This window comes from Eptesicus fuscus, chromosome 17 (genome assembly GCF_027574615.1).
Source record: "Eptesicus fuscus isolate TK198812 chromosome 17, DD_ASM_mEF_20220401, whole genome shotgun sequence".
Taxonomy (NCBI): domain Eukaryota; kingdom Metazoa; phylum Chordata; class Mammalia; order Chiroptera; family Vespertilionidae; genus Eptesicus; species Eptesicus fuscus.
In genome coordinates this window covers 4,952,501-4,980,116 of record NC_072489.1, presented here as the reverse complement: position 1 = coordinate 4,980,116, position 27,616 = coordinate 4,952,501, and the positions used below count along the sequence as shown (strand labels likewise).

General features: G+C 55.4%; 1 protein-coding gene across 1 annotated transcript in view; it reads left to right on the top strand.

The window, feature by feature from the left end:
* Window positions 1-421: 421 nt before the first annotated feature.
* The window catches only part of DRGX (dorsal root ganglia homeobox), a 27,626-nt gene continuing 431 nt past the window's right edge, over window positions 422-27,616 (top strand). Inside the window, exons 1-5 of the mRNA XM_008149083.3 lie at window positions 422-455; window positions 4,617-4,714; window positions 5,596-5,697; window positions 8,551-8,729; window positions 8,814-8,926. Coding sequence (XP_008147305.1) covers window positions 422-455; window positions 4,617-4,714; window positions 5,596-5,697; window positions 8,551-8,729; window positions 8,814-8,926 — 526 coding nt within the window. The remainder of the gene's footprint in view (window positions 456-4,616; window positions 4,715-5,595; window positions 5,698-8,550; window positions 8,730-8,813; window positions 8,927-27,616) is intronic.

Genomic DNA, 27,616 nt, shown 5'->3' with positions numbered 1-27,616 from the left:
GGCGGCCCTCCCGGCGGGGCTGCCGCTCGCGCAGAGGGCCGGGCGCGCTCGCCGGACCCGGCCGCGGTGGCCTGGGTGCAGCGCTGGCTCCAGGGACCCCGAGAGCCGGGGACTGAGCGGGCTGGGTGCTGGGGCCAGGGGGGAGCACGGCTGTAGGGGAGGTGACCCGAACCGAAGGGCTGTCCCGCGGGGACCTGATGGGAAACGGCGCTGCCCTCCCCTCCACGCCCCAGAGTGGCCGAGGGCGCTGGAGGGCGTTTTCCCGGAGTGGAGCTCGCCGTGCGCTCCGGGCCGGGCCAGGGCCCAGGCCCAGGGCGGTCTGACTGTTGCTGTTTGCTTTGCAGCCGGCCGAAGCTGGGCGCCCCGCGGGGCCCGCCCTCACCCTCCGAGTCCCGGCGGTCCCGAAGACCCGCCGTCGGCGATGTTTTATTTCCACTGTCCGCCGCAGCTGGAGGGTGAGTAAGCGCCGGCCCCAGAAAGGACCCCGGCGACGGCGGGGCTGGCGGGTGGTTGGGTCCCCGCCCCGCTAGGGGGGCCGGCGCTGGACGGTGGGTCGGGGCGCCCTTGGCTCCCTCCCGGTCCCCCGCTCCAGCCTCCCGCCCCGTCGCCACCTGCCTCCCACCTCTCTCCCCGCCGGAGCCGGGCGGCCTGGGGCTTGGCCGCGGGAACCAGCCGGGTCCTCCCAGCACAGATGCCGGTGTCACGCCTCTAATCGCTCCCCTCCCCGCCCCCGCCCCCGCCCCCCGCCCAGGGGCCGCATCAATCTTTCACGGTATTTTGCAAACATCCCGAAAACCCAAGGTGGACTGGGGAGTTGGTTCAAAATTGTCCTGGGTCAGACCAAGAGTCAGAACAACCCTTGCAGGCTGCTCTCGCCGGCATCGGCACCGGCACCGGCATCGGGCAGTATTGCTGCGGGCTGTGGCCAGGGTTTGTTTTGTTCCCGGCCACCTTGGCCTTCCAGAGCCAGCGGGCCCTGGCCTGGCTTCATGGCGGCGACTCACTGGATTTCTGATCTCAAACCAACCACTGCTTACTCCGGGGCAGCCCCATGGCCAGGATTTGGGTCTTTGAGGGTCTCCAGGATTTAGAAGACATTCCATCTTAGGGTCCCTGTGGTGGGCTCTGGACTGAATTGTTAGGTGTGGGGGGGGGGTAGGTGAGAAGGGGACAGCTAGGCTCTCGGTGCCCCCAGGGTGGGAGGGGAGTCTCCAGGAGTGGGTCCTCCACACAAGGGGGTTAGCGTGGGCCAGGGCCGGGCAGAGCAGTGGTCTCAGCCGTGGGCGGTAGGACTTTCCTGACTGTGGGAGTAATACCAGTACTTGGCTTTGGCAACCTACTCCTTTGCTTTGTTTGTGGAACGGAAGACTTTTGGAGGCCCAGAAATCAGGCAGGCGTGGGGCAGGACAGAGGGGTGAGGCACTAAGACATCAAAGGAGCTGGTCCACCTTGCCCTGGTGACCTCGAGCAGTGGCTGAGCCTCGGCTGGCACCGCACAAGGACTGCAGAAGTTTGTTTCCCAGGGAAGCGTGGAGAGTTCAGTAGGATTTTCTAGAGGCGGCTGACGAGGACCAGTGGTGAAGCCCTGCCAGCTTGGTCAGCATTTCTAAGAAGGAAAGGCCAGACACTCACCTGCATTTCACCTCCTTTTACCTCCGAGGACCCATGGTGATCGGCATCATGGAAAGGTTGGAGAGGTACCCCGCTTACATCAGACCCCAGGGCTGGAGGGAGACCCTCTGAATGTGTGGTGGACACATCGTCCCTGCACTTCTGAACATGGGGTTCGGACTGATGGATGCCCAGGGGCCCACCTCTGGGCAAAGTGAGGAAGGCTGAGGTTTGGGGTATTGAGCAGGTGGTGGGCTGTGTGGATGGCTTATGGGGAAAGCCCTGTCGGCAGGGGCAGGGCGGGCTGCAGAAGCCACTCACGGAGTCCTCGCCCAGCTGGTCATGAGGTCCAGCCCCGCACACTGAGCTGCTTACTGCCGCCCGCTCCGCCCAGTGAGCTTCCCTCTCACCCACACCCAGGCACATGCCGTCTTGCTGCTGATTCTACTCAGAAGCAAAGGAGGTCCTTCAGAGCCTTTTGTTTTATCTCTGCAGACGATTCTAAGCCAGTTTTGCAGAAAGGACTAGCGTTGCTGGAGAAGGTGATCTGCTGCAGAGGGAGAGGCTGAGAACAGAATTTGGAATATGACATCTCATTATAGCCCGTCAGCTTTTCAATTTTAATTTTTTGTTAATCTGGAGAGGCATGAAGTAGAAAGCACAGCATGGTTCAGAATCGCACTTCTCAGATCATTTTTTTGTGGTGTTAAATTAAAAAGTACTCCATATAGCTGCTTAGGAAATTAAAATAGAACAGAAACCTAAGTGAAAAGTGAAATCCTCTTTCACTTCTTTTTCTTTTTTTGAAAAGCACTTCTTGTTGCTGGTTTCTTGTCGTTCCTTCAGGAAAAACAGGCTTTTACCATCATTTGTATATTTTTCTCTCTGTGGAATGCATTGTTTGTACTGAAATCATTCTACGAGTCATTCAGGACTTTGCTTTTTTCATTGCATAATATATATTGGGAGGATTTTTTCTATGATGCTGTATCCCGATCTCCTGACTTATTTTAAATAGCCGTGTAATATTCCACCAGATGCCGAGCAGAAATGTCTCCTGGTGGGATCGTTGGTTGTTTCCAGGTTATTTTGATTACCATGTTGCCAGGAACATTTTTCTCTCTTTATGTCGCCACCCTTTATAAATATATTCATAGATTAAATGTCTGTACGTGCACTTACATTTTTGCCAAAAATGGTCATGACCCTCTAACAAGGCTACACCAATAGATGCTGCTACAAATAGGTGAATGGCGGCCACGTGTCAGTACACTCCCATCACGAGACCCCTGATATATTTTTTTGCCAAAAAACACGGTGGAAATAATAGTTAATGGTTCTGTTTTGTTTAATTGTCAACAAGGTTTAATATTTTCATAACATTATTGACCATTCTACTTATTTTTAAGTAAAAAGCTCTTCTCAGATTTTCCTCTTTTCTATTGGGTTGCCAATCTTTGTTCTTATTAATTTGACGAGGCGTCAGCCTTTTGTAAGATTCAGTTGGACGCGCAGTGTTTCATTAAGGTACTATGTGCATCCGAGGTGAGCCAGTGGGACCGGCAGGAGCAAACCAGGAGCCTGAGGCTGATCGTGATGGAGGTCCTCAGAGGTCGCGTCCCACCCTCACCAGCGAGGCGCCTTGTTTCACAAGGAAGCAGTGTGGGGTTCCGCAGAGTCCTGGGCGTTCGACTGCCGCGAGGCTGCTCTTTTAAGCTCCTGGTGAACTGGAGAGAAATATTCGTAACTAGGGTTTTGAAGAAGAATGCAGCTTGGACAAGAAGAAGCGGGGAGAGGGTTTCAGCAGAGAGTGGGGTGTTATGGCAAACTACGTGGCCCTGGAGAGTAGAATAATAAGTAGGAGGGACTCCCTTTAGTAGATGGAGTTTTTTAAAGCCTAAAGGGTCTTGCTTCTTTGGGACTGAGGTCCCTCTGAGGGACGTTGGCCTGGCCTTGCGGCTCGCTGGCTCCCAATGCCGAACGCGCAGTGGTTCTGAGCCCAGGGCCCGTGGCAGGAACAGCATTCACTGGCTAATGGGAACTTGCTCATTTGTTTTCCTAAGGAGCCATTGTGGACTGTCAAGTAAATGGTGCACATTTGGAAAATGATCGGAATGCACATTTGGGGCCAAAGTCTGTTCCGGCTTTGTAGGCGCTTCGGAGGCTGCTGGGAGGACAGTGGAAGGATGCCCCCCTTTTCAGGGCAGCAGGAGCAGCGGGCCCTTTCTGAGTCGGGCGAGAGGGTGGGGTGCCCTCTGAGAGAGAGCGGCCCTGTGTAGGTCTGCTGGAATTCAGGACAGCCACCATGGGGCAGATCTCTTGGCACTGACATCCATATAACGGACCCGCTACAGTGCTGATGAGCTGTGACCAACGATAATCAATACTCGTCTGTAAACTTCTTGCCTCGTCGTGTCCTGAAGTTCTAGGAGAAAAGTGCTGTGAAAAGCTCTTGGTGTTTTCCTTCCTTCCCCACCCCCAGCCTCTAACCCTTGTTGTTTATAGAAATACAGGCAAGTAGACTAACAGGTGACCAAAGGGAAGCAGCAGCTTCTATGCAAGGCTCTGAGGCGGGGAGTGAGGTGCATGGGACAGTGCAGCTGGGCGCTGGGAGCTGGGAGCTGGGCGCTGGGCCCTGGGAGCTGGGAGCTGGGTGCTGGGAGCTGGGAGCTGGAAGGTGGATGAAGGCTCCACCTCAAGCCAGTGGCCCTTGCTTGAGACCCGAATTTCTCGAGAGGAGAACTTGGCTGTCTTGGGAAGTAAGGTCGCCTCCCGCCCTATGAAATAGGCATAGTTGGGGCTAAAGTCATAAGTTACTGGGGGAGAGAGAGCACAAGAGAGCGGGAGAGAAGGGGTTTAATAAGAGGAGCGGAGAAAGCCACTTTGGGGCAGCCAGAGCTCTGTCCGGAGGGCCGGGCTGATGCCTCTGAACGAGCCTGTGTAGCCCGGGGATGGTGTGAGGACTGGGGGCCACCTGCTCAGGCTGATCCCGTTTCTCCCAGCAGGCACTGCGCCCTTTGGCAACCACCCTCCCGGAGATTTTGACGATGGGTTCCTGCGCAGAAAACAGCGCCGGAACCGGACGACATTCACGCTTCAGCAGGTAATGACGGTGTCTTCTGCAAGGGAGCTGTCTCCTGCTTCCAGAAAAATCAGTCTTTGCTGCTCTCCTCTGTCTTTTAGAGTAAGGCCAACCGATCACGTTAACTGGATCCTTCTGTTTTCTCAAACAACCTATGTGTCAAGGAACCTATTTCCGGGAGAGGGCAGAGGACTTTGACCTATGACCCCAGATAAAGTGAAGAGGCAATACTGATTGCACCCATTCGCCCGGGGCTGATAGTTTGGGGAGCATTTTAACATCAGCAATGTCATTTGAACCTTGAGAAGGCAGGTAGGACATGCTTGTCCTCGGTCAGTAGATGAGAAGGCTGGAACCTAAGAAGTTGGCGGATCTGTAGAAGGTATTGCTGCCCTAAATGGAAGGGCTACAGCCGCAACCCTGATATTGTGTTGCCCGGCCTGGCCCTGCTCTTAGACCTGTTCAACTTCTGGATCAAACTGGAGCCAGGAAGCACTCACCCCCTCGCCGTTCCCGTGGGACTGGCCGGAGCAGCTGCAGGTGGCTCTGCTCCTACACCTGTGGTGGAGGCTGTGCGGATCGCTCTCATTCACAAGGCCACCCTCCCGTTTTGATTCTTCTGAATATATCGAAATGCAAACGCACATAAATATTTGCACTTCTCTTCTTACTTCTGCTTCTTGGGGGAGCATTGAGGTTGTTAGCAAGACTTAGCTCCTAAGTTATCAGTGGTTGAAATTTTAATTCTGTGGGATCTCTTCAAACAGCTCTTTCCCCCTCTTCTTTCCCGATTTGATCTGTGAAGCAGCTTCCTCACCACCGTTAGCAAATGTGAAATATGCCTCTGCTTCCTCTCACCTAGCCACAACCTCTCATCAGTAAATAGTTCTTCCTTTTACCAGCTGGAAGCTCTGGAGGCAGTTTTCGCCCAGACGCACTACCCCGATGTATTCACCAGAGAAGAGCTGGCCATGAAAATAAACCTCACGGAAGCCAGAGTGCAGGTGAGCCTTCTGTTCAATTATTTAACTCCCTAATATTAAAACTGGCAAACTTTTTTTTTGACATCATGACTGCAGAGTGCACATTTGGCCAAAGAAAGCAAATGAAGACTATCTGTCATTTTCATGATGCACTTTAATAACATCAACATAATGTGGAATATTAGATTAGGTTGATTAATCGGTCATTCATAATTAACTAGTGATAATGTTCTACACTAATTTGTCCGCGTCTCTAAGGTACTAAATTACATCAATGCACATCCATTTCCTTGCTTTGGAAAAAAAAAAAAGAGCTGAGATGCTATTCTCAAAGCAGCTCTGACCACTCTGGGCGAAGGCCGGTCAATTGCAGAGAACCGTGTTTTCAGATGGGAACAGGGTTAGGATCTGCTTTCCAGAAATTGCATTATGGCCAACTTTTCCCCGGCACGCGGACTCTTTTAGGGAAGTGAATCCGAAGAACGTGTGCAATTTAAAAATCTTTAGAGGGCAGCAGCGAAAGGGCCGCTGCGAGAGGAGCGTGGCCCGCAGTGACCGGCTCAAAGCGGGCTCTCTCTTCAGAAGCCACACGGCGGTTATGTTTAAGTGCACAGACCGCCGAGCCCAGCAGATGTGCCGCGCTCAGGGGGCACACGCACAGCGCTGCCTCTCCAGGCCAGCTAGTCTTTGAGCACAATTATATATTCATTTTATTTATGGGGGTTCCTCCATGCTGTTTTTGTTCTTTTTTTAATGTAGGGGCTTGGGGTTAAGACTATGCAGAGATCTAATTGTAGGAAATATAATAGTTTGCTCTCTGTTCCCCTGGGTCATGTTAGTATCTCTTAAAAACCAATGGCTGAAGAGAGATAATGGAATTCTGAGCAGTAAATTGGGGGTTGTAAACAAATTATTTCCCCTATAATCAGATTATGTGATCCTGATGATTAAATCTGAACATGAATCATTGGTCATATGTGGGCAAATTAAACTGATTATTATTTGGAAATGAAAATCTCCTTTGGCCAGGATGCAGTCTCTCCTTTCTTTCTCTAATGCCAGCTTGCCAATAGCTGCCTAAAGACCGCACTGCAAATTGAGATAAATGACACAATTATTGAGCATTCAGAAGTGGAAGATCATAACTTCTCCCTGAAAGGTGCAAGGGTGAGATAGGGGTGGTGACAATTAAGGCTGGGAATTGTTGTTGAGGCTGTTGTTGGCTATTATGCAAACAGACAATGGCTGTGAAGCATTGTTTCTGAGCTCCGTGTGGGGACTCCGGCTGCAGGCCTGGGCGCAGGAAGGGAGATGTGTTTACATTTACACTGCTTGCTCATTCAAATATGATTAATGTTCTATAAAGCAGGGCCTTAATCGAAGCTGATGTTGTCAAACAATAACTAAATAGGGAAATAAACGACTCCATCATGCTCTTTCCTCAGAAGCAGGCGAACTGTCAGTGCAAAGTCATTAAAATATGATAATGAAAAATAGCTCAATTAAATGTTGTCATAGCTGTGACCTTCATTCAATTAAGACGCAAGAAAGTGTCTGCATTTTGCTTTGCATTTAACTGCCCTAAATTTAGAATATAGATAAAATCATTATTCAACGGTTGCTGATATGTGCAATTAAAAGCCAACTAGATTTAAAAAGAGAGAAAGCAAGACCGATAAAGGAGGATGAAATTCGGAGGCGGAGTGGGCTGGCAGGGCTCAGCCTCGGGACCAGGGCCAGGCAGCCGGCAGGAGGAGAGGACGCCCTGGGAACAGGAGGGAGGTGTGACGGAGCCTTGTTTTTTAAGCCGGGAATTGTCTCCTCGAGAAGGGACCAGTTTGGCAGGAGGGAGTGAAGAGCAGCGGGGTCTCACTGACCTCTGGAAACACCTTGGCTGGGGCGCCTGCTGCCATGAGGCTCTCCTGTGCATGCAGCCTTGGTTTCCAAGGCTTAAAGGGTTCCACACCCGCCTCTGAGGAGGTCCTTAGAGCAGGCGAATCCTTATTCCCTGCCTCCCAGCCTGAGGATGGCAGAGATGGTAACACCAGCTACGCTGACCCAGTGATGGATCGCTCTTCACCAGGTACCGAGCCCAGAGTTTTGTGCATCTGTTGACTCCTAATAATGCTGGGGTGGCCACTGTTATTACCCTGATCTGGATCATGGCCCGTGGCCAAGCCACTGGGTTTCGAGTTGTGGATCTGCCGCTTACCCCCTGAACGACCTTGAGCAAGCTAACGGACCTCTGTGCTTAGCTTTCTCATCTGAGAAGTGGAGACGGTGGGACTGCCTCCTCATAGACTGCAGTGGACTCTGGACAAGATGCCGGGGTTCAGAGTTCTAAACCAGAAAGGATTCCGGAGTCAGCGTGTCCACTGGGCCGCTGCTCACACACTTGTCATGATGTGCAAGAGGCGATTTCATGGATCACACGTGTGAGGCCAGACTCAGGTGCTCAGGGCAACCTGCTGGAAGTGTGAATGGGTATATTTGACGAGAAAACCCCGGGCAGTGCTTTATAAATGGCTTCATGATAACCCACCCTCCAGGAAATAATTTCACATCAAATAAATGTACTCACATACATTGAGAATTCCCACAAAACAACACTTCACCTTTGTCTGGGCATGCATTTGGATACTTTCTGTGCTTTCACACTCTTTAAGGGATGCTCGTCATGCCCTCTACACTGACCTGACCGTTGTAGGTCTGCGGCTGCAGTTCAGGGCGCTGCTTTGGCCGATGATATTGAGGCGAGGGGAGTGCGCCTCGCACGCCTGCTGCCGCACGTGGGCCAGGAGGGCTGGGCACGGCGGCCAGGCGTTGTGCTGACCTTCTGCCTCTGCTGGGTGTGCTTTTCTATCCGGGATTTAGGTTTGGTTCCAGAACCGAAGGGCCAAATGGAGGAAAACAGAGAGAGGGTCCTCCGACCAGGAGCCAGGAGCCAAGGAGTCCATGGCAGAGGTGACGTCACCACCGGTGAGAAATGTCAATTCCCCACCCCCTGGGGACCAGGCCCGGAGCAAGAAGGAGGCCCTGGAGGCCCAGCAGAGGTGAGGCTGGCGGGACCCTTGGGCCTGCGGGCTGCCCGGTGGGCGCACAGGGTCGGGAGCTCATTGATTTTCTTTCTCTGCCAGCCTGGGGCGAACTGTGGCTCCCACAGGACCTTTCTTTCCCTCCTGCCTGCCGGGGACCCTGCTGAACACGGCCACGTACGCCCAGGCCCTGTCCCATGTCGCGTCCCTGAAAGGTGAGTTTGGCTCTGCTGGCTGGGAGCCTGGTGACGGTCGACCCACCTGCTTTCTCCAGGAGCTCATGCTTGGGCCTGGGCTGGTACAGCTCCCGCCCTCCTGTCAGTCACGCAGGGTCTGTTCCCACACGCCATCTCGTTAGTGTTCCATGTGGCCTGAGGACTAGGTGGCTGTCTCAGGATCACTGCGTCTGATGGGGCTTGTCTGAGGGGCGCTTGTTTCAAAAGTGAGTGCTCTGTGCTCATAGATTCTCCTGGGCACATCCTAGGCAAGGCCTGGGAGGGGCAGTCACCCCAGCTTACAGGCCCTCTGCGTCTGTCCGTCCATGGAGCCTGCCACCTGCTGCCCCAGGAACTCCTGCTGGCTGAGGCTCTCACTGTCAGATTTGCTGTCTTATCAGTGGCTGCTGTTGTCTGAGGATGGAAGCCACTCGGATGTTCTGTCAGGTCCAGAGAGAGGAACCCTTGTGGGCTGTCCCTCGGAATTTCTGGGCACCCCCCGCTGGATGAGTGGGCCCCAAACCTCCTCCTCCTGTCATGGGTCAGGCTGCTGTGCGCCAAAAGCAGGGCTGGGCCCAGAGAGGGTGGGGGGTCCGTGTGAGTGTTCCCCTGAGGCCTCGCCTGTCACAGGAGTCTGGGAGGTGGGGTGCTGGGGCAACTCTAGGCTTCTTCCTGATAATAGGGGTGGGACAGCCCCCCGAGGTGTCCCCAGCTGGTTTATTGTTAGACTCTGGGGGATGAAGGAGGGTGTGATGGAGTCTCCATGGAGTGTCCTGAAGGGAGAGAAAGGCATTCTGGGATAGGGAACAACAGCACATTTAAAGATGCCGGGCGGAAGGGAGGTGTGTTGGGGGCGGAAAACCAGGTTTTTCTGGAGAATGGCTGTATGTTGGGTGCCCATGGGAGAGTGTCCAGGCATAGGAGGTGCCTGGCAGGGGCCTGAGCTCAAAGGCCCCAATGCCATGCTCCTGGGTGTGGACTTTCCACTGTCGGAGGTGGAGCCCCAAAGCCCGGAGCCACCTCTGGGCGGTCAGGGAGCTGGGCACGAGGGGATGAGGCTCAGCGCCATCCAGCTTGCACCTCGCACCCCCTAGTGCTTCCTGTAGCGACTGTGACTGGTACTCGGAGGCCACTAGAGCCCCCAAGAGCGTCCTGGGGACACATCCACAGGACACAGGAGGCTGACAGGGCACACAGGGTGGAGTCAGACGGAGGGAGATTACTGGGGGGACTTGGGTATCAGACGGAAATAAATCTGGAGTTTTATTTGAGTCTTTCCATCTTTCACATGTTGCCTCCAAGTCTTTGGGGCCAAACTGGCACATCCTGGGTCGGATTGGCCTGCGGCTGCTGTTCATTCATGAGGGGTTTTTCTCCCGCCCGCCCCCTCTCTGCTTTCTGCTTCCTTCTCCCTCGTGTCCTCCTGCATACGTAGCTGCTCCTCCGCCTGCACTCCTCCCACTCCCCCCCCCCCCCCCCCACCGCAACGTCCCTGCCTGGCCTGCCCTGACCCTCTCAGCACTGGCCTGGCCTCTGGTTGGCTAAGCCCTGTTGGGAGGGAGGAAAACCAGCATCACTGAAAACGGCTTCTGTGCTCCGCCGGCCATCCGGGTGGTCTTGAGTTCAGTTCTGCCTTCGTAGGGGGTGCTGTGAGGACCACCAGCGAGGGCCCGGGGTCACAGGTGGCTCTGGGAGCATGGCTGCCGCCGGTGGGTGCTGCATTCTGCAAGGCCGACCCCAGGGGGCTCCGGAAGGGCTGCTCTGAGCTGGGAGTCCCGGGGTGCCTCTGGGGCTGCTGCTCAGCCCAGCCCGCATCAGGCCCGGCGGGCCCTGGAGAGGAGCTTGGGGACCCAGCCTCCGCCTCGGCCCTGGGAGAAGTGTGCACCTGCCAGTCAGGCTCGAAGCACCCCTGCGGTTAACGCTCAGTGGTTTTGGGGAGCATGGGTAAGAGGGGCTGGGCCCACGATGGCTTTCTGACCTTGCAGCCACATCTTCTCCCCCAAGCTACAGAAATCAAGTTCATAGCCCAAATGGGGCCCAAGAGACCACCAACCCCAAGTTTCTAGGGCCTGGCTCAGTGCCAGGGATCTCTGGGCTGTAACCAGCCTCCCTCGAGTGGCTGACCCAAGCTCTCCTCTGGGCCTGAGCATCCCAGGGGCTGCTGGGCACCGAGGGGGCGGCCCTAGCAGCTGGAGGACTCCCTGCAGATGGTGCGAGAGGCACCTTCTGGGCTTCCAAGCCCATTGTTCTTTTACCAACGAGAAGCTGAGGCTCAGGGACGCAAAGTTACTTGCTCACAAGTCACTGACTCAGCCAGTCTCCCTCTGTGGTCTGGCTACTCTACTTTCCCCCACAGCAGCCATTCATTCCCTCCCCTGCTGGGCGCTGCCGCCGGTAGGGGCAAGTGAGGAAGCTCTGAGCCCACGGCTCTGAGGCTCCCGGGACTGCCAGGGGCCGGGCCAGTGTGAGCTGAGCACCACAGCCCTCCCAGCTGAGATTCCAATCCGCTGCTCCAGGCCCGAGCAGCTTGCAAATGACAGAAGAAAGACATCGAAGTGATTTTCAGCTCCCAGAACCAAACCAGTGCTGTCTCCTTCCTCCGGCTGAGGGGTCCTCGTGGGCCACCTAGTCCTGGACTGAAGACAGCAAGTGTGCTGGGAAGGCCTCCAGGCCGCCGCACCTGGCCTCGCTCTGGGTGCTGCTCCCTGAGGCTGCAGGCTTGTCCTCGGCTCGAGGACCCGGCCTGGGGAGCGTTCTGTGTAGTTACGAGTTGAAGGCCTTGGTGCTGGGTTCTGACTTTTAGGCTCTGGGCACTGAGTGACAGGTGTGAGGTCCCTGCCCGGGACGTGCTGAGAGCCTCCGGGAGTGTCTGCGGACAGCTGGGCGTCCCCAGGAGCAGTGCTCAGAGGTGCTGCGAGCAGTGACTGGGAGGCCGCTGGGTCCTTTAGCATTTTATGGGAACTCAAATTCACTTGCCTTGAATGGGCTCTGGAAAGAGGGGTGCCTTTGGAATATGGGCTGTCAGCTCCTGAGCAGGCAGGGCGGCTCGGTGCTGATGCTGCCCGGGGCCCCTGGCCTCTGAGCTCACAGCTGCTGCGTGGTGATGCCAAGCCCTGCCTCCCCCGCGAGTGGGCGGGCAGGCTGGGCCCTGTCAGCTCAGCTCCTGACCTCGGCCCGAATGTGCTGGGGACCTGGGCTCTGCCTTTTAGTGTTTAGGTCTCGGGGGAAAGTGCCCAGAAAAGATGAAGGCAGCAGCCGCTTTGCTGAGAATTGCACACACTGAGCAGTCAGGGGCGAGGAACTGAACCATGGTTTCTTACAAACTAGAGAGACTGATTTTGATTCCTTGGAGACACCTGTTGCGAGTAGAGGCCTGAGGTTTGGCAGCATCCGGAGAGCTGGGGAAACCAAGATGGGCCTGGGAATGACCCTGAACTTGGACAATCCGCCCAGCTTAGAAAGGCCCAGCACCTGCCACAGCTCCACTCGGTGCTCCGCCTCAAGCCGGCGGGCAAAGGCAGAGAGGTGACCCGGCACTGTGACTGCGGGGCTGTGCGCTGTCTGAGATGCAGTGCGCAGTCTCCGTGCCGGTGTGGCCGCCTGTGTGCCAACGGAGGTGTCTGCATAGGTCAGCAGGGCTGCTGGGGCCTCAGAGGAGGGCAGGAGGTGGGGTTGGCACTCTTGATGAACAGGAGGGCATGGCCCTTCTGGGGTGGCTAGTCAATGTGCCCACATTGGGGGGGTGGCAGACTAGCCTCCATGCTCTGCTGCACAGGCTCCCAGATGGGCATCAGGCTGCCCATCAGGAAGTGGGCAGCTGCTACGTCAGGCCAGGAACCGGCCTATTGGGGACAGAGCAGGGCAACAGAAAGCCAGGCATCTGTGGGGGCTTCCTCCTTCAATTACCCTTTCATCATCCAGCGGCCCACAACCGTGGTCAGGCAAGGACTGGGTGGCCTGCCTGTGTGAATCCTCCTTCATCCTCTAGCCGCGTGTGCCTGAGTAAGGTACTGGCTCTCTCTACCTCTGCTTCCTCTTCTGATGTCATGCGACTGGACTCGGAGGGCTGAGTGAGGAGCAGGAGTTAGAACAGCTTAGGGCAGGTGTGGCACATGCGCGGTGTTCCATGAGCGCTCAGCCAGGTTCCTCCGCTCTCACTGCCAAGTGACTGGGTCCCACTCACCTTCAAAGGACCCGATGAAATGTCTGCTTCTCCCAAACGTCTCCCATTTCTCTGAACTTCATTGCAGCTGACATCACCTTTTTCTTATAGCCCCGTTGCTCCAATGTTTGGCAGTGGTGGGTGTTCCTTCCCCCGCCTGGTGGGACTCCTGGCCAGGCACCCATTCTCTCCCTGGCTTTCCAGGCTGCAGGGGGCTGTGCACTCTGGGAGGATGGGAGGACTCGCCTGGCCAGGGTGCAGCTAGTGTGCTCCGTGAGGGGGTGTGCTAGGGAGACTCACATAAAAGGCAGCAGGACCGGCCCCCTGCCGGGAGGGTTTGCATGACAATAATGGGGTCCAGACAAAAAGCCTCAGCCACGCAAAGAATTTTCCTGGCTGACTTCATGGCCAGCCTTGTGTTCCCAATTCATTAATGCAGAGGAGGTTGTTAATGGCCAAGGGAGGTGCTGGGGTTTGTTCAGGGGAAGTGCTGGCCACAGGATGGCGGTGTGTGGGGGCGGGAGAGCCACAGGCAGCGGGGCCTGCTCCCCGTGCACTTAGTCAGCGCCTCGAACCTGGGAGTCGGAGAGCTGGGTGTGAGGTGGACACTAATTGCAAGCCAGGGGAGAGCTCTCAGAGCTCAGCCCGCGCTCAAATGCAGGGTCACAGCCCCTCTCTGGAGCTGGTCGGAGGCCTCGCCGCGGACTTTCCCAAAGCAGAGCAGGCAGGAGGGGGTGGGCAGCCTGCTGGGCCAGTTGGGCATGTGGGGGCACCCCGTCCCTGGTGTGGCTCCCTGGAGTTAGGCCAGAGGTAACAGCAGCAGCAGCAGCAAGAGACTAAGGCCTGACCCCTCCTTGTTCCCCCCCGCCCCTCCCCCCAAAAGAAGGCTGGGCTGGGAGGAGCCCAGAGGCACTTGGCATTCTGGCCACACCTGCCCTGCATGGCCGAGCCGGCCAGTCCAGGCCTTGGAGGCTGAGGGACTGAGGGATGTGTGCGGACAAGGGTCTGGCCATGGCCTTCCTGAGAGCAAGGCCCCTTCGTTAGCCAAGAACATGCCCTCCCTTTGTGACATTGGCCTTGGCCTCCAGGCCTGGGTAACGTGTCTGGGTTCTGAGACTGCCAGGGCTTTATTGGCCAATCAGCATTCACCCTCCAAGGCTGAGCCCTGAAAGCACTCCACACCCCATTCCTCTTTAATCACTTTCCCTTTGTGTTGTGATTTTGTAAAAAGCACAATTTGTAAAAATTGTTGTATTGTGAAATGTAATAGTCATTAGAAACATTTCATAGAACACGATTAATGATTAAGGAAGGATTCGTGAATGAATGATTTTAAGCACCTATGTAACCACCCTCGGGGACTTTGCCTGTACCCCGAAACCCCTGAATCCCTGTACCCCTTTCTACTCGTATCACCTTCCTTCCCCTAAATAAAACCCTTTGCTGACTTTTATGGTAATAGAGCTTTGCCAACCTCCTAAGCAGGCTTTCTGAAACACTATTGTTTAGTCTTGACATATTACATATGTAGTACGTATATAATATACATATACATACAGTATGTATATTTCATGTCTGGCCTCTTTGGCTCAGCCTATGTTTGCGAGATTTATCTATGTAATTAGGGTTAGTTATAGGTTCTTTATGATATTCTGTGTACAAGATCGGATCGTCTCTAAAGACAGAGTGTGCGCTTCCCAGGCGTTTCCTTCCTGTCCGACTGCGCTGCCGAACCTCTAGGACCGTGTTGATGGAAGTGGTGGTAACCGTCACCTTTCTTTACTCCATGTTCTAAAAAGTCTCATTGAGATGTAATTCACATGACATACAATTCACCCATTAACGTGTGTCATTCGGTGATTTTTAGGACGTCTAGCGAGCTGTGCAGTGGTCCCTCCGATCAGCTCTGGAACGTTTTCATTTCCCCATGCAGTGAGCAGTGCCTCCCTGACCAGGCAGCCACAGTCCTTATGTCTCTATAGACGTGGGCATTTCATATGAATGGGATCAGACAGTATGTGTCTTTGTGACTAACTTGCCTTCTTCCTGATCTCCTAGGAGAATTCTCAGGGTTTCCCAATTGTGTTTATTTATTTAAAGTCCGAGTATCAACTGAAGATATTTTCTTCTTGCCCGAGTTTTCTAAGAGTCTTTGTTTCATTATTATTTTTTAAAAATCATGACTATGAATGGATGTTGAATTTCATCAAATACTTTTCTGCTGCTGTTGAGATGATCACATGGTTTTTCTTTCTCAATATATTAATACAGTAAATTACATTGATTGATTTTTTACATGTTAAACCACCTGTGAATTCTTGGAATAAACCTAATTAGATGTGACAAGTTACCATTTTTATAGATAGTTGGACTTTGGTTTGCTAATATTTTGTTTAAGAGTTTTGCATCTGTGATCATGAGGAAATTGTGACATATATTTTTTAAAAGTCTCCATTCCAGGTTTCGGTATTGCTTTACTTCACCTTACAACTTAACGTGAAGCAGTAGCAGACCTGCCCAGCTGGCTTGCTATCTCTCCGCCATGAGGACGGGCTGCGTTCGGCCGGGCAGTTGTGCCACTGCTTTGCCCGGGGTCTCGTGAAGGCGGAGGTGCAGTCAGATAGCGGCGGGGGCTGGTGCATAGGAGATGGAATTGCTTCTGTGTCTGGTGCCTTGGCAGGGGTGCTGGGAGGCTGGGAGCCCTCTCTCCCCGCAAAGCAGGCCGATGGGGAGGGGTTAGATGGTGTCTGGGCTCCAAGAGTGTAAGAGCAGAAGGTGCCAGGCCTCCTTAAGGCTCACACCCAGAACCCTGCTGCTTCTGCTGCATTCTGTTGATTAAATCGATCACAGAACCAGCCCAGACTCAAGTGGAGGGGCCTGCACATGGGTGTGAATATGGGGGGATGGTCCATGGAAGGCCCTCTTTGGAGACTAACTGGCACACGTATTAAGGGTATTCCGGGTTCATGACATGGATCTAGTACATGTGGTTGAACCTACCTTACATCCCAATCCTGACCATGAAGTACTTTCAGGGAACTGGCAATGCCTGACTCACCTCTGCCCTAACACAGAGCTTGGTGCAGAGTAAAAGGCGGTGGGATTGGGTAAAGAAGGAAAGAAGGTCATGCTGCTGTAGGCCTGGGAGACTGGCCTCACGTAGGAGACTCTAGGTCTAGCACCCTGGCCACCTCCCGGACCCCGGAACTACTGGGACCTCCTGTTCTTCCCAGCTCCCACCGAGAACCCCACTTTGCCAGACTGAACCAGAGGCTGAGCATCTGGTAGTAAATGAGACACAACCCTCCCTAAGGGGCTTGCAGGCTGGGGATGGGCGTGGAGAGACAAAGAATGCCATGTCATGCGGCACAGTCACCTGCTCTCTAGAGGCCAAGGAGGACACGCAGGCTGCGGGGAGCCGGGGAGGAGGAGCGCTTTCTCTGTGGGGATGAGGAAGGCTTTCCAATGGAGATGCTTGAGTTGGGCTTCAAGGAAGTGCAGGCCTTGTCCAGTGGGCAAGGCACTCCGGGCAGGGAGAGGAGCATGGGCAAAGGCATGAGGCTGGCAGGGCTGGTCGGTTGAGGAAGGTTGGATGGAGCCAGGCTCCTGGGAGAGGGGTGTGGCGTGGCCTCGGGATGGGCCCAGGCTCTGGAGTCAGACCAGCCACGGCCCGAGCCTTCTTCTTGCTATAGGTTCAACGTAGGGCAGACCCGTCTCCTTGCCTGTGACATGAGGCTCGTGAGGACCCGCCCCGTAGTGCCTGTGGTCGGTGGAGTATGTACGCACCTGGCACATCCTGGGGTCCAGTAGGTGCTGGCGGTGGTTGGCAGGACTGTGGTGAGGCCCAGAGCTCACTAGGGACCCGGTCAGGCTCCGGTTGACAAGGAAAGCAGCTGGGTCAGCCCTCGCCCCTCCACGCCTGGCTGATGTCAGGAAGACTGGGGTGGAGACGGAAGAGCCGTAAGGAATCTCCTCGATGCGTAACCCCTGCTTTTCCTGGATCCACGGGGGTCACTGAGGCCCGGAGAAGGGACAGGACTTCCCAGGTCACACTGTGTGTCTGTCGGAGGAGGACAAGTCAGGGACCCAGGTGTCCCGCCCTGTAGCCCCCTCACCCTGTATTGATTCTGCTCCTTTTACAGGCACCTGCTGTCATTCTCTGGCTTTGAAAACTGCAGCTCACTTTCCAGAAGCCATTTCCTGTGGGTGCTGACGGGTTTGCCCTTCCTGTTAATCAATGGGGCCTGGAGTGCAGGGAGCTGAGTGGAGGCTCTGGCCTGTGCCCAGGGGCGGGAGAAGCCGCCTGCCCGTCCAGAGTCTGGCTGCTGCTGGAAGGAGTGGGCAGTGCTCCCTGGCGCTGCCCTGCCTGGGACGCATGTCCCTGTGGCTCCGGGGCTGTGCCCACGCCCTTGGATCTGGGTCATTGTTTGTTTGCCCTTCGGAGACATCGAAGCTGAAATGGGAGGCTGGCGCTGGCCCCGAGACTGTATCACAGCGAAGGGAATGGTTGGAGAGCCCACTCCTGTCAAGGAGTTTGCTGAGCGCATGAGCAGGTGGGGGACAGGGGGGGGGTATAGAGTGACACCTGGAATAGAGACAGGGCGGGGCTTAGCTCAGGTCACCAGACTAACCTGCCAAATTAATCAGGGCGGAGGGGGCGGGGTTTGGCGTTAAGCAGATTGGGTAATTTTGCAAGGACTACAATTTTCCTTACCGTGGGATATTGAGGAAGCTGGAACCTGGGAAGGGGCACTTTGAGGAAGTAAAACATGCCAACTTGGTCAGGAAAGAGCTCTCCCTCCCTTTCTAGTGTTTACTCTGCCCCAAACGGGGCACTTTAGTTTTGGGCTCAGGAGTGCGGGGTGAGGATGGGCACAGGGCACTTGGGAGGTGAGGTGGACACACAGTGAACTCCTGGAAAAAGGGCAATAAAAACCATCCAGCAGAGACAGCGGCGCTTCAGGGGTTCCACGGTAGAAGCCGTCCGGATGTGAATTTGACCTTGTTGTGGTTTGGTCATCGGTGAGCACACTTAGCCACAGCATCTACAAATCTATGCTTAAATACCGTAGGCTGTTGTACCAACATTCCCATTCAAATGCTCCTTGCGGACTATAAATAACCAGTATTATGACTCACAAAGTGTTTATTTGTTTATTTGTTTTACTATAAAGTAAACACGTGAGCTGCAGAATCTGCGGTAAACATCTCGTAAGGCCATGCACCCGCTTCCTCGCTCAGTTCCGTCCCCTCAGCCTGGGCGCTCAGCTGGGAGCCGGTGTGCGGGACCCGCCGTGACCAAGCGGCAGCTCCTGGGCCCCTCGGTGAGGACGTGCCATCGGCAGAGACGAGACAGAACTAACTTAATTTTTTTCTGTCAGTCTCTGTAGTAGATCAATTAAGCTGCCAAGGAGATCAAATATTTCAGACTGTATTTATTACATTAAGTATTTATGTTCAGGCCAAGCCTTTAAAGCATGATGTCATAGAGGAATGTAGGCTGATTGGATCAATTCAGCAGAATTTGCTGTAGCTTAATGGAAATCTGATTGTATGTTTTAATTTAGTGTCCAGGAGGTATTATGTTCTCCAAACAAACAGCGCTCAGGCTGCAGCAGTGACCAGTGGCTCCCAGGACCTTGGTGAGGGCAGGTTGGCCGGGCTGGAAGGAGGTGCGCCTTCTGGAGCGCCACCAGCTGTGGGTTGGTTGCATCCCATGCAAACGGACTCACTGACTTGGAACCCACGGAACGGAAAGTGGGCCGAACGTTGCTGGCGGAGTTTGCACGGTGAGCCCGCCAACAACGCTAGCGGAGGCCTCTACAGGCGTGGAGGCTCAGACAGCCTTCAGTCCCTGCGGCCTCCTCGGGACGCTGTCCCGTCATCCGAAGGAAAGGAGACGGACCACCAGTCGCAGAAAGGACACCGTTTAAATGAGGGTAATATCTGGTTAGTTTAGAAAGAGTGGAAAATACAATAAAACACAAAGGAAAATATAAATATCATTCATAACCTAGTACTCAGAATCAACCACTATGAATATTTGGTATGGGTACATTAGTTTTCTTCCCATTTATCTCTAATAAATTCATGTATTTTATAACTTATTTGGAAATTCTAAATTTTTATATAAAAAAGTTGAAATTTATAAATATTTTCTATTTCTAAATAAATTTATATATGTACAAATACACCTGTGATCCCCTATGGATGTGGTACATGGCTATACATATATGTATACCCATATATACTATGTGTATATGTATTATGTATTCATGGGTATGTATGTATATACACATGTATACATGTACCAAAAGGGGATCATATTAACTTACTGTTTCTGAACCTGCTTTTTAAACTTAATTCATTATGATTATTTTTTCATGGCACTAAATATCCTCCCAGAATGGAAGCTTGTTGTAGCTTCAGTGTGTCCTTTACCGCGACTGCTACTCGGTGTCAGGTTACTCTGTTTTTTGTTGCTGTGCGCCACTCTGGGAATTTTCTTTGTAGCTAATTTAAATTTCAGCTCATTCATGATTATAGCTTTTTTATTGCTTAAAACAACAGCAGCAGCAGCAACAGCAAACTACAGCCCGGATCTGGAGATCTAGTAATTAAAAGGTGAAACTGAGAGTTTGTTTGGCTTACCCCTCAAGAGTCTGTTGGCAGAGTGTTATTCTCCTTTTGGGTCCGACAGGACAGGTTCACCCAGGACCCGTGGAGCCGGGGAACAGGTGGGGGCTGCGCCGGCACCCGGGGAGGCGCGGTGCTGGGGACACGCCTTGAGGCAGGTCTCACGGCTCAGCCTGGGGGTCCTGGGGGCGGGTGGGGGAAGCTCAGAACATCTGAGTTCTTCAGCTGATCGTGGAAGCGAATTGGTAATTGGAACACGCTGTGAATTGTGACTTAGAATGCCCTTTACTTTGCCTGGGTTGTGGAAATAGTAACTGTTGGAGGACTCAGTGCCGGGTGCTTTGTAGAATTTCTCAGGTGGGGAAGCCGAGCTGGGACAGATGGAGAGCAGCCCAGGACCGTTAGCGGTGGGGCCAGCAGCCAGAGTTCACACCCGTTCCTCCGCCTCGGCTCCTGGGCCCCAGCCGGCATCTGTCTATAGGCTTTGATAAGGGCGGCTTGGTTTTGGAGTCAACAGTTTCTAAAGTGCCTTCGTCACCTCCCTCCGTGGTTGGCAAACTGTGGCTCGTGAGCCACATGCGGCTCTTTGGCCCCTTGAGTGTGGCTCTTCCACAAAATACCACGGCCTGGGTGAGTCTATTTTGAAGAAGTGGCGTTAGAAGAAGTTTAAGTTTAAAAAATTTGGCTCTCCAAAGAAATTTCAGTCGTTGGACTGTTGATATTTGGCTCTGTGACTAATGAGTTTGCACTGGCCTCCCTGATGTAACACAAAGAGAGCCCGAGCCCCTCTTTGGGCCGACTCTGTGCCCCACGCGGACAGCTGCGGCGGGGTGGTCTCAAGGCCCCTCCAAACGTCGCCTCTGTGCCGGCTCCTGCTTGGCCAGCGTGACCTCAGGCCGCCCTTCAGGGCACTGCTTGCTTGCCTTCTGCTGAATGGCCCTGGGTGCTGTGCATTTAGAGCTTCTTGGCTGTCTTATACCTTTCTGTCTGTTTTCTCCATGTTGCCCATCAGTGTGTCTGCCATTGGCAGCCACAGTGCCCTCTAGTTTGTGGCTGTCTCGTCAGTCCAGCGACATGTTGGAAGTGCACTGGGAAGAACCTTCAAGCTCTTGGTGAGGCCCTGGGCGTGCTGTACGTGGGCAAAGGACGTGCGTTTGGGGTCTGGGTTTTCCTCTGCTGCCCTGGGTACCGCAGAGGACGGAGCTCCACGTGTGACTCCGGGTTTCCGTGGCGTCCAGGCTGATGAAGTTGTCTGGGCAGGAGACGGACACATCTGCCGACGCTATTGGTGCCGTGAGATTATGGAGAAAACAGCAGTTAGTTTTATAAAGATCCTACTTGTGGAAATATTTTTTTTCTTTGTTAAGAAATGGTTATAGGAGTTAAGAGAGATGCTGGTTGTTGGACACTTTATATCTGACTGTAAGCATTGAAATTCTGAAAACGTAAGTTAAAGTTGAAGAAAACTCAGCTTTGGGATTCACATTGCATTCTGAAACTCGTTGTTTTGTTGGAAGAGATTTAGAAACGTGTCCACGGCAGCCCATACTGTGCACAGTTTCTCTGCAACATCTGTCAAGGGGCTTCGGGGTGTCATGACCAGAACCATCACTCCCAGAGCGCCCGCCTCGCATGCATGGCAGGCTGACGGAAAGAAAAGAAACCCCTCTTCCTCTTCCTCCTGTCTTTGCTTCTATTCCACCCTCCACACCTAGAGAGAGAGTTGGAAGCAGTTACCTCACATCCACTGTGCCCGGGGTCAACCCAGCTAAATTGTCCCACTTCTTTCACTTCTCACCCTCTCTCTCCCTTTACCCTTCCCCCTCCCTTCTCCCCTCTCCCCTCCCACTCTCTAGTCGGATGGTTGGACCATGACACAGGGGAGAAGGACTTCATCCTCCTTTTTCCTACAGGCTCTGCCTCTGAAGGCAGCCCACACCCATAGGGTGTCACAGTGAGCTCCCGGTGAAGGCCTGTTGACCACATGCTCTGCTGCTGAGCCACGCTGCCTGTACAGCGGATTACTGGCAGAGGTCAGACCTCACAGCGTCCTTGACAGGTGTCATTGCATTAGAGCTGTCTCCTGTTTGCCTTTGGTCTCTTCTGTTGCGCAGACGGCCTTCCCCGGTCTTGCCGTCTACACTCTGATCTGCGCGTCGGTGTTCTCACCCAGGGCAGGGAAGGTCAGAGCGAAGAGAAGGTGACGCCCACGGCTCATTTGCAGCTTTCTGCCATGTGACTGTTCACCTGTGAGCACCGGCCCCTGTGTGGACACTTGAGCTACTGGTCAGACTTGGGGTGTAGATGAGGAAAGAGGGTGGCACCTGTGAGGGGCTGTATGCAAGGAATGTGGGTGGCCGGCGTGGGTCCGCTGCCCTGCTGTAGAAACGCCCGCCCAGCAGTCCCGGTGCAGAGTCTTGGGACAGAGGCTGGGCTCCATGGATGCGTGTAAATCGGGCGATGCTCCCTTAGCCAAACCGCGCAGGTAGGCCAGGTGGCGGGTGTCAGCCCGTGGAGGTGAGGCGGTCTGTTGGAGTGAAGGACGTTCAAGGTCTTCACCCAGGGAGGAGCCATAAGGGGTCTTCACAGCCTTGGAGGTTCCTCCTCTTTCTGATAACCATGACGTGTACTCTCTCTTGGTTCAGGTTTAAGAATTTGTTTTATTTCATTTTAGTTTTAATTGTGGTAAAATACATATAAGATGAAGTTTACCATCTTAACTAGTTCTAAGTGTACCGTTCAACAGTGTTAAGTACATGCCTATTGCTGTGCAACCATCCCCAGCCTCCTTCTCCAGACCTTTGTCATCTTCCCAAACCCCGACTCTCCCCATCAGACCAGAGCTCCCACTGCCCCCTGCTCCCCTCCCCGCAGCCGTCTCTACTTCCTGTCTCTGTGACCCGCCTACTCTCGGCAGCGCCTGGAGGTGGAATCACACAGAATTTGACATTTTCAGACTGGCTTAGTTCACTTAGCACAATGTTCTTGAAGTTCATCCATGTTACAACAGGCGGTAAGATTTCCATTTTTTTATGGCCTCATAATACTACTTGAGGCCCGATGCACGAAGATTTGTGCAAGAATAGGCCTTCCTTCCCCTGGCTGCCGGCACTGGTTTCCCTCTGGCACCCAGGACCCGGGCTGCTTTGCTCTGGCTGCTGCCGCCACCCACCGGGGCGTGATCTGAGCTGCGCTGCATGGCCACTTGGAGCACGCCCCAACCCCTGGTGTGTGTGTGTCCGCTGGGGCTGGGGGCGGCTCGCAGTCCCCTCCCGCCCATCTGCGTGCGCAGCTCCTCCTGAGCGGTCATGATGCAGCCTCCTTGAGCCGGTCGTAACGTCCGGCTAATTTGCATATCACCTGTTTATATATATAGATGCTGTCTGTATAGTGCTTACAGTTTTTAACCAGTTTCCCGGTCGTTGGGTATCTCTGGTCCTCAGTTTCCCCATCTGTCCAGTGTGGGGGTGAGCTGGATGGTGTGCCCGGCGCCTCTCTCCCGCAGCCTCAGTTCTGTGAGTGAGTTTATTTCTCTTGCCCCGGCATCTGGGCTCTGCAGGCCAGCAGTGCGGTTGTTGGTGGCTGCTGTGGCGTGTGACCTAGCAGGCAGGCTGTGGACCAGGGGAGGGAGCCCTGTCTTGTCCAGGTGGCACTTGATCCTGCAGGCGACACAGTCATTGGGTCTCAGACCATGTCACTCCCCCTTTGATGCTTACATTGGAGCAAGAGTCAGCCTCAGACAAGCTGAGTGGCCCCTCCTGGGCGGCCTGACTGGGGCGGATGCCCAGGGCGGAGCCTGAAGACAATGGCCCTCCCAGCTCCCTGACAGCCATGGCCCCAGGAGGCTCCCCTGTGACCTCAGCACCTACCGAGCTCAGAGCTCTGGCTCCCAGCCCCCTGCAGCCCCTTCTCACATGTGCGGATGGTATCTAACTCCCGTCTTCCTTCTTTTTAACATCCACTTAAAATTAAAGTCAGGATTCTGAAATTAAAAGAAGTTCACATTCATTGCAGAAAAATGAGAAAAATTCTACACAGACACAGAGGAGAAAATCTTCAGTATTCCTACTGCCAAGCTGGCTCACTTTCTTCATATTTTGGTGTCTCCACATGTGTGCTTCCCAGTGGGAGGAGATGTGGGGGGAAGGCAGCCTCCTTTCCCAGTCACCCTCCATGGGGGTGCCCCTGGGCTATGACCCCCCCCCCCCCCCCCGCACTGTTCCCAGCAGCGCCTGCAGCGCCCTGTGGGCGGTACTTGTCAGTGTGGCTCTGTGTGAGAGCCGCTAGAAGTGGAACAGTCAGGCCTTGGGGCTGACCCAGGGCAATGCTTTGTTTCCGGCTGTGGCTGGAAAGGCCCCAGGCTGAGGCCGCCAAGGATGCTGGCTTCGGGCGGCTCTCAGAATTCCCTTCAACGTGAGCTCGTGGTTTGTGCTGGGAGCTGCTGCCTGCTGCATCGGCCATTGGTCAGAGCAGAGGCAGGAAGTGACCGCTGCCTCTCCTCCTCCCGTTGCACCCAGGGAAGGCCAAGGTCCTGGTCCCCCTGCAATGCGCCGTGCGCACCTGGCCGTTCCCCGGGCGCAGTCCTCACCCAGAGGGCGGGCTGAGCAGTGCCACCCCCACCCCTGGGGGCGGCCAGAGTGGTGATGAGAGGCAGCAGTGGGTCGGGTAAGGATGAGCCTGCTTCTGCCCGAGCAGGCGTGGGAAGGAAGAGAAAGGGCCCACAGGTGCTTGAGGGGAGACGGGCCTGGCCTGGCCCCGGAAGCCTGTCCGGAGAAAGGGGTGGGAATGACCAGCGGCTGCTATGCCGTGGCCCTGGCCGTGCTGTCCAGGCTGCCTCCTGAAGGCCATCCCACCAGGGGGCCCTGGGGCCAGGCGCCCTCCCTCTGCCATCCCCACTTCCACAAACACTCCCCTGGGACTGACCCCTGTGCTGGGTGCTGGGACAGAGCCACACAGGCAGGCACAACCCCGCAGGGCATGCAGGCGCTGCTGGGAACAGTGCCTGAGCCTCAGCCCAGCCCCCGCCCCCCCATGGGGGCCCTGCCGTTTTTGGGGGGTGTGCGGAGACAGACAACAAACAGGTCCTGCAGCACTGGCAGTGCACCTGCCCTCGAGGCCCGTCTGTGAAGCTGGAGGCGAGGGCTCTGAAGCAGCATAACCAGGAGCCCTGAGGAGGTGTTCCGTGCTGGGTGCTGGGTGCAGCCCCAGGAGCATGAGGAGAGCCTTCCAGGGTGGAGGCGGCCTCAGTCCCAGCCCGCACCCTCAGTCCCAGCCCACACGCACCCTCAGTCCCAGCCCACACCCTCAGTCCCAGCCCACACGCACCCTCAGTCCCAGCCCACACCCTCAGTCCCAGCCCACACGCACCCTCAGTCCCAGCCCACACCCTCAGTCCCAGCCCACACCCTCAGTCCCAGCCCACATGCACCCTCAGTCCCGGCCCACACGCACCCTCAGTCCCAGCCCGCACCCTCAGTCCCAGCCCACACGCACCCTCAGTCCCAGCCCGCACCCTCAGTCCCAGCCCACATGCACCCTCAGTCTCAGCCCACATGCACCCTCAGTCCCAGCCTGCACCCTCAGTCCCAGCCCGCACCTGTAGGAGGCTCATGGGGGGGGAGGGGACTCAGTGGTGAAGGGCAGGCCTTTGCCTGGTGTGAGGTATTTAACCTCAGTCTCCTCATCTGCAAAAGGGGCTCCTGACAGAGCCTAGTCCTGGAGCTGTTGGGAGGCTGTGGTGCCCGGGGCGGCGTTGGCGCTGGTCCCCACAGCGCTCAGGGAGGGCTCTGCTGCGCCTGCGTGTGGGCGCTGCCGGGAGGCCGGCGGCACCTGAGAGGGGCCAGGAGGGCGGTGGTGCCCGTCACACGAGGGCTGGAAGGCCTCACGGAGTTCAACAAGTATGGGTTTCGGTCCAAAACACTCTTTTTGCAAAGCTGCTCCCCCCAAAGTCGGTGAATACTTTCAGAACGGGCCGCGGCCCGGTGGGGCAGGAGTGGAGGGGCTGGCTTTGCTGCCCGCTCCCCGGCCTCAGGCCTCAGGGACAGGCACTGAATCCCAGTGTCCTGGGCAGGGCCGTGGCGGGCCATCTCCTCTCCTGGTGAGGTCTGGCTCCGCAGCCCCTCCCCGCTGGCCGCAGGCTGAGGCTGCTCAGCTCGCTGCTCCTGCAGGACCACAATGGGGGCCACCATTCGACCTACCCAAGGGGCTCTTAAGGTCCCTCAAATTAGGTCATGTTGGCAGCTGAGTCTACCCACCCCTTCTGGGTGCAAGGTCTGTGCACCTCGGCCTCCTCACCTGCCCGTGCTGGGCCCTGGCGGCCCACGGGCAGCCCTCAAGGAGGGGGAGGTACCAGCACCGCCGAGCACTGCTCAGCTCTCCTCTTGGAACTCAGATGGCCGATAGGACCTCGGCCAGACGCTCCGTATCCACCCCCCTCCGCCCCGCAACACCTTCCTCTCTGTCCCCATCTTGGAAATGGCACATTCATTCATTCATTCATTCATTCAGATGCTCAGGCCCAAACCTAGGTGTCATCTGTGACTCCTTTTCCATTTCCTTCTGGCAGTCCATGAGCAACCCGCTCAGGCTCTCACCTTTGGCAAAATCCCGGATCCGGCCCCTCCCGCCACCTCCCCGCCCGCTGGCACTGCAGGGCGGCCGCAGCCTCCCCGGCCCCTGGTGCAGATAAGCTGGAGGCTCTGCTCAAACCACCCAGGCTTCCTCTCACTGTGGCCTGCAGGACAGTGGCCTTGGTGGCCCCTGACCACCCACCCCTCAGCTGCAGCCTCTGGCTTTAGGCACTCCGAGCGCCCTGAGACTTCCGTCCCCGCCTGGCGGCTCCTGCTCTCCCCGTGGCTGTCAGGCTCTGCACATGCACACGCTGTCTCTCTGACTCGCGCACTCAGGTCTCTGCCAAGCACTCTGTTCCGTTCATGTAGCCACAGCCCTCACCACCCTGCCTCGGCATCAGAGACGCGGCCTCTGCATGTCCCTCTCCACCAGGGGTGCTGATTGGTCACCAGGCCGAGAACGGTGCCAGGTGCCCGTGGGCAGTCCCTGAATAAAGGCAAGGCCGAGGACGACCAGTGGGGAGGGGGATCCTCCCAAGGAGCACGCCGAGGGCCGGGCAGGGCCGGTGGGCAGGCTGGGCCGGGCAGTGGCTCCGAAACCCCATCCACACAGGGGCCTGTGCTAAGTGCTGGCCAACCGGTCCCTTCAGAGGGTCTCAGCCTCAGTCCTCAGCGCCTGAGCGTCTCACACTCTCAGGACATTCTTGGGCAGAAGAAATAGCCAATGGCTCTGCTCATAACTGGTTAGGCCCGAGTAACTCAGTAAGTATTTATGTCCCAACAACTTAGCAGCCACTGGGTGGATAGTTTTTATACATTAAAAAGGAAAATAATGTTCTCCTCTCATTTGTAACCAGCTACCCTGGCGTCCCAATGGGGTGAGCCCAGCAGGCTCTGTGGCTTCTGTGACCTTGGAGTCATGCTGGAGGCCACACCCCCTTTTATGTTCCACGTGGATTTTTGCGTGGTGCTTGCAAAACAGAGCAACATTCAGCTTCACAAAAATGTGATGCCCTTGAGAGGAGTCGGGGTGCTCGGGGTAAGGCTCCTCTTTGGGGGGCCTGAATGGCATCAGGCAGAGGTGGCTGGGTTTCCCCGCCCCCCACCACTTAAAGTCTAACCGCGGGCCCCTGGAGTTCTTAGGGTGCTGTGCACACAGTTAGGGGATTGTGGGGTTTTACCATTAGGCCCTATAATGACCCTGGGAGGTAGGTCTCCTTCCATTTCACAGAAGTTAAGGCTCAGAGAAAGCCCAGATCCCGGCTCCGGCACACAGGTGGTTGGTGAGGGCAGGTCTCTGATGCTCTGACGATCCCTTGGACT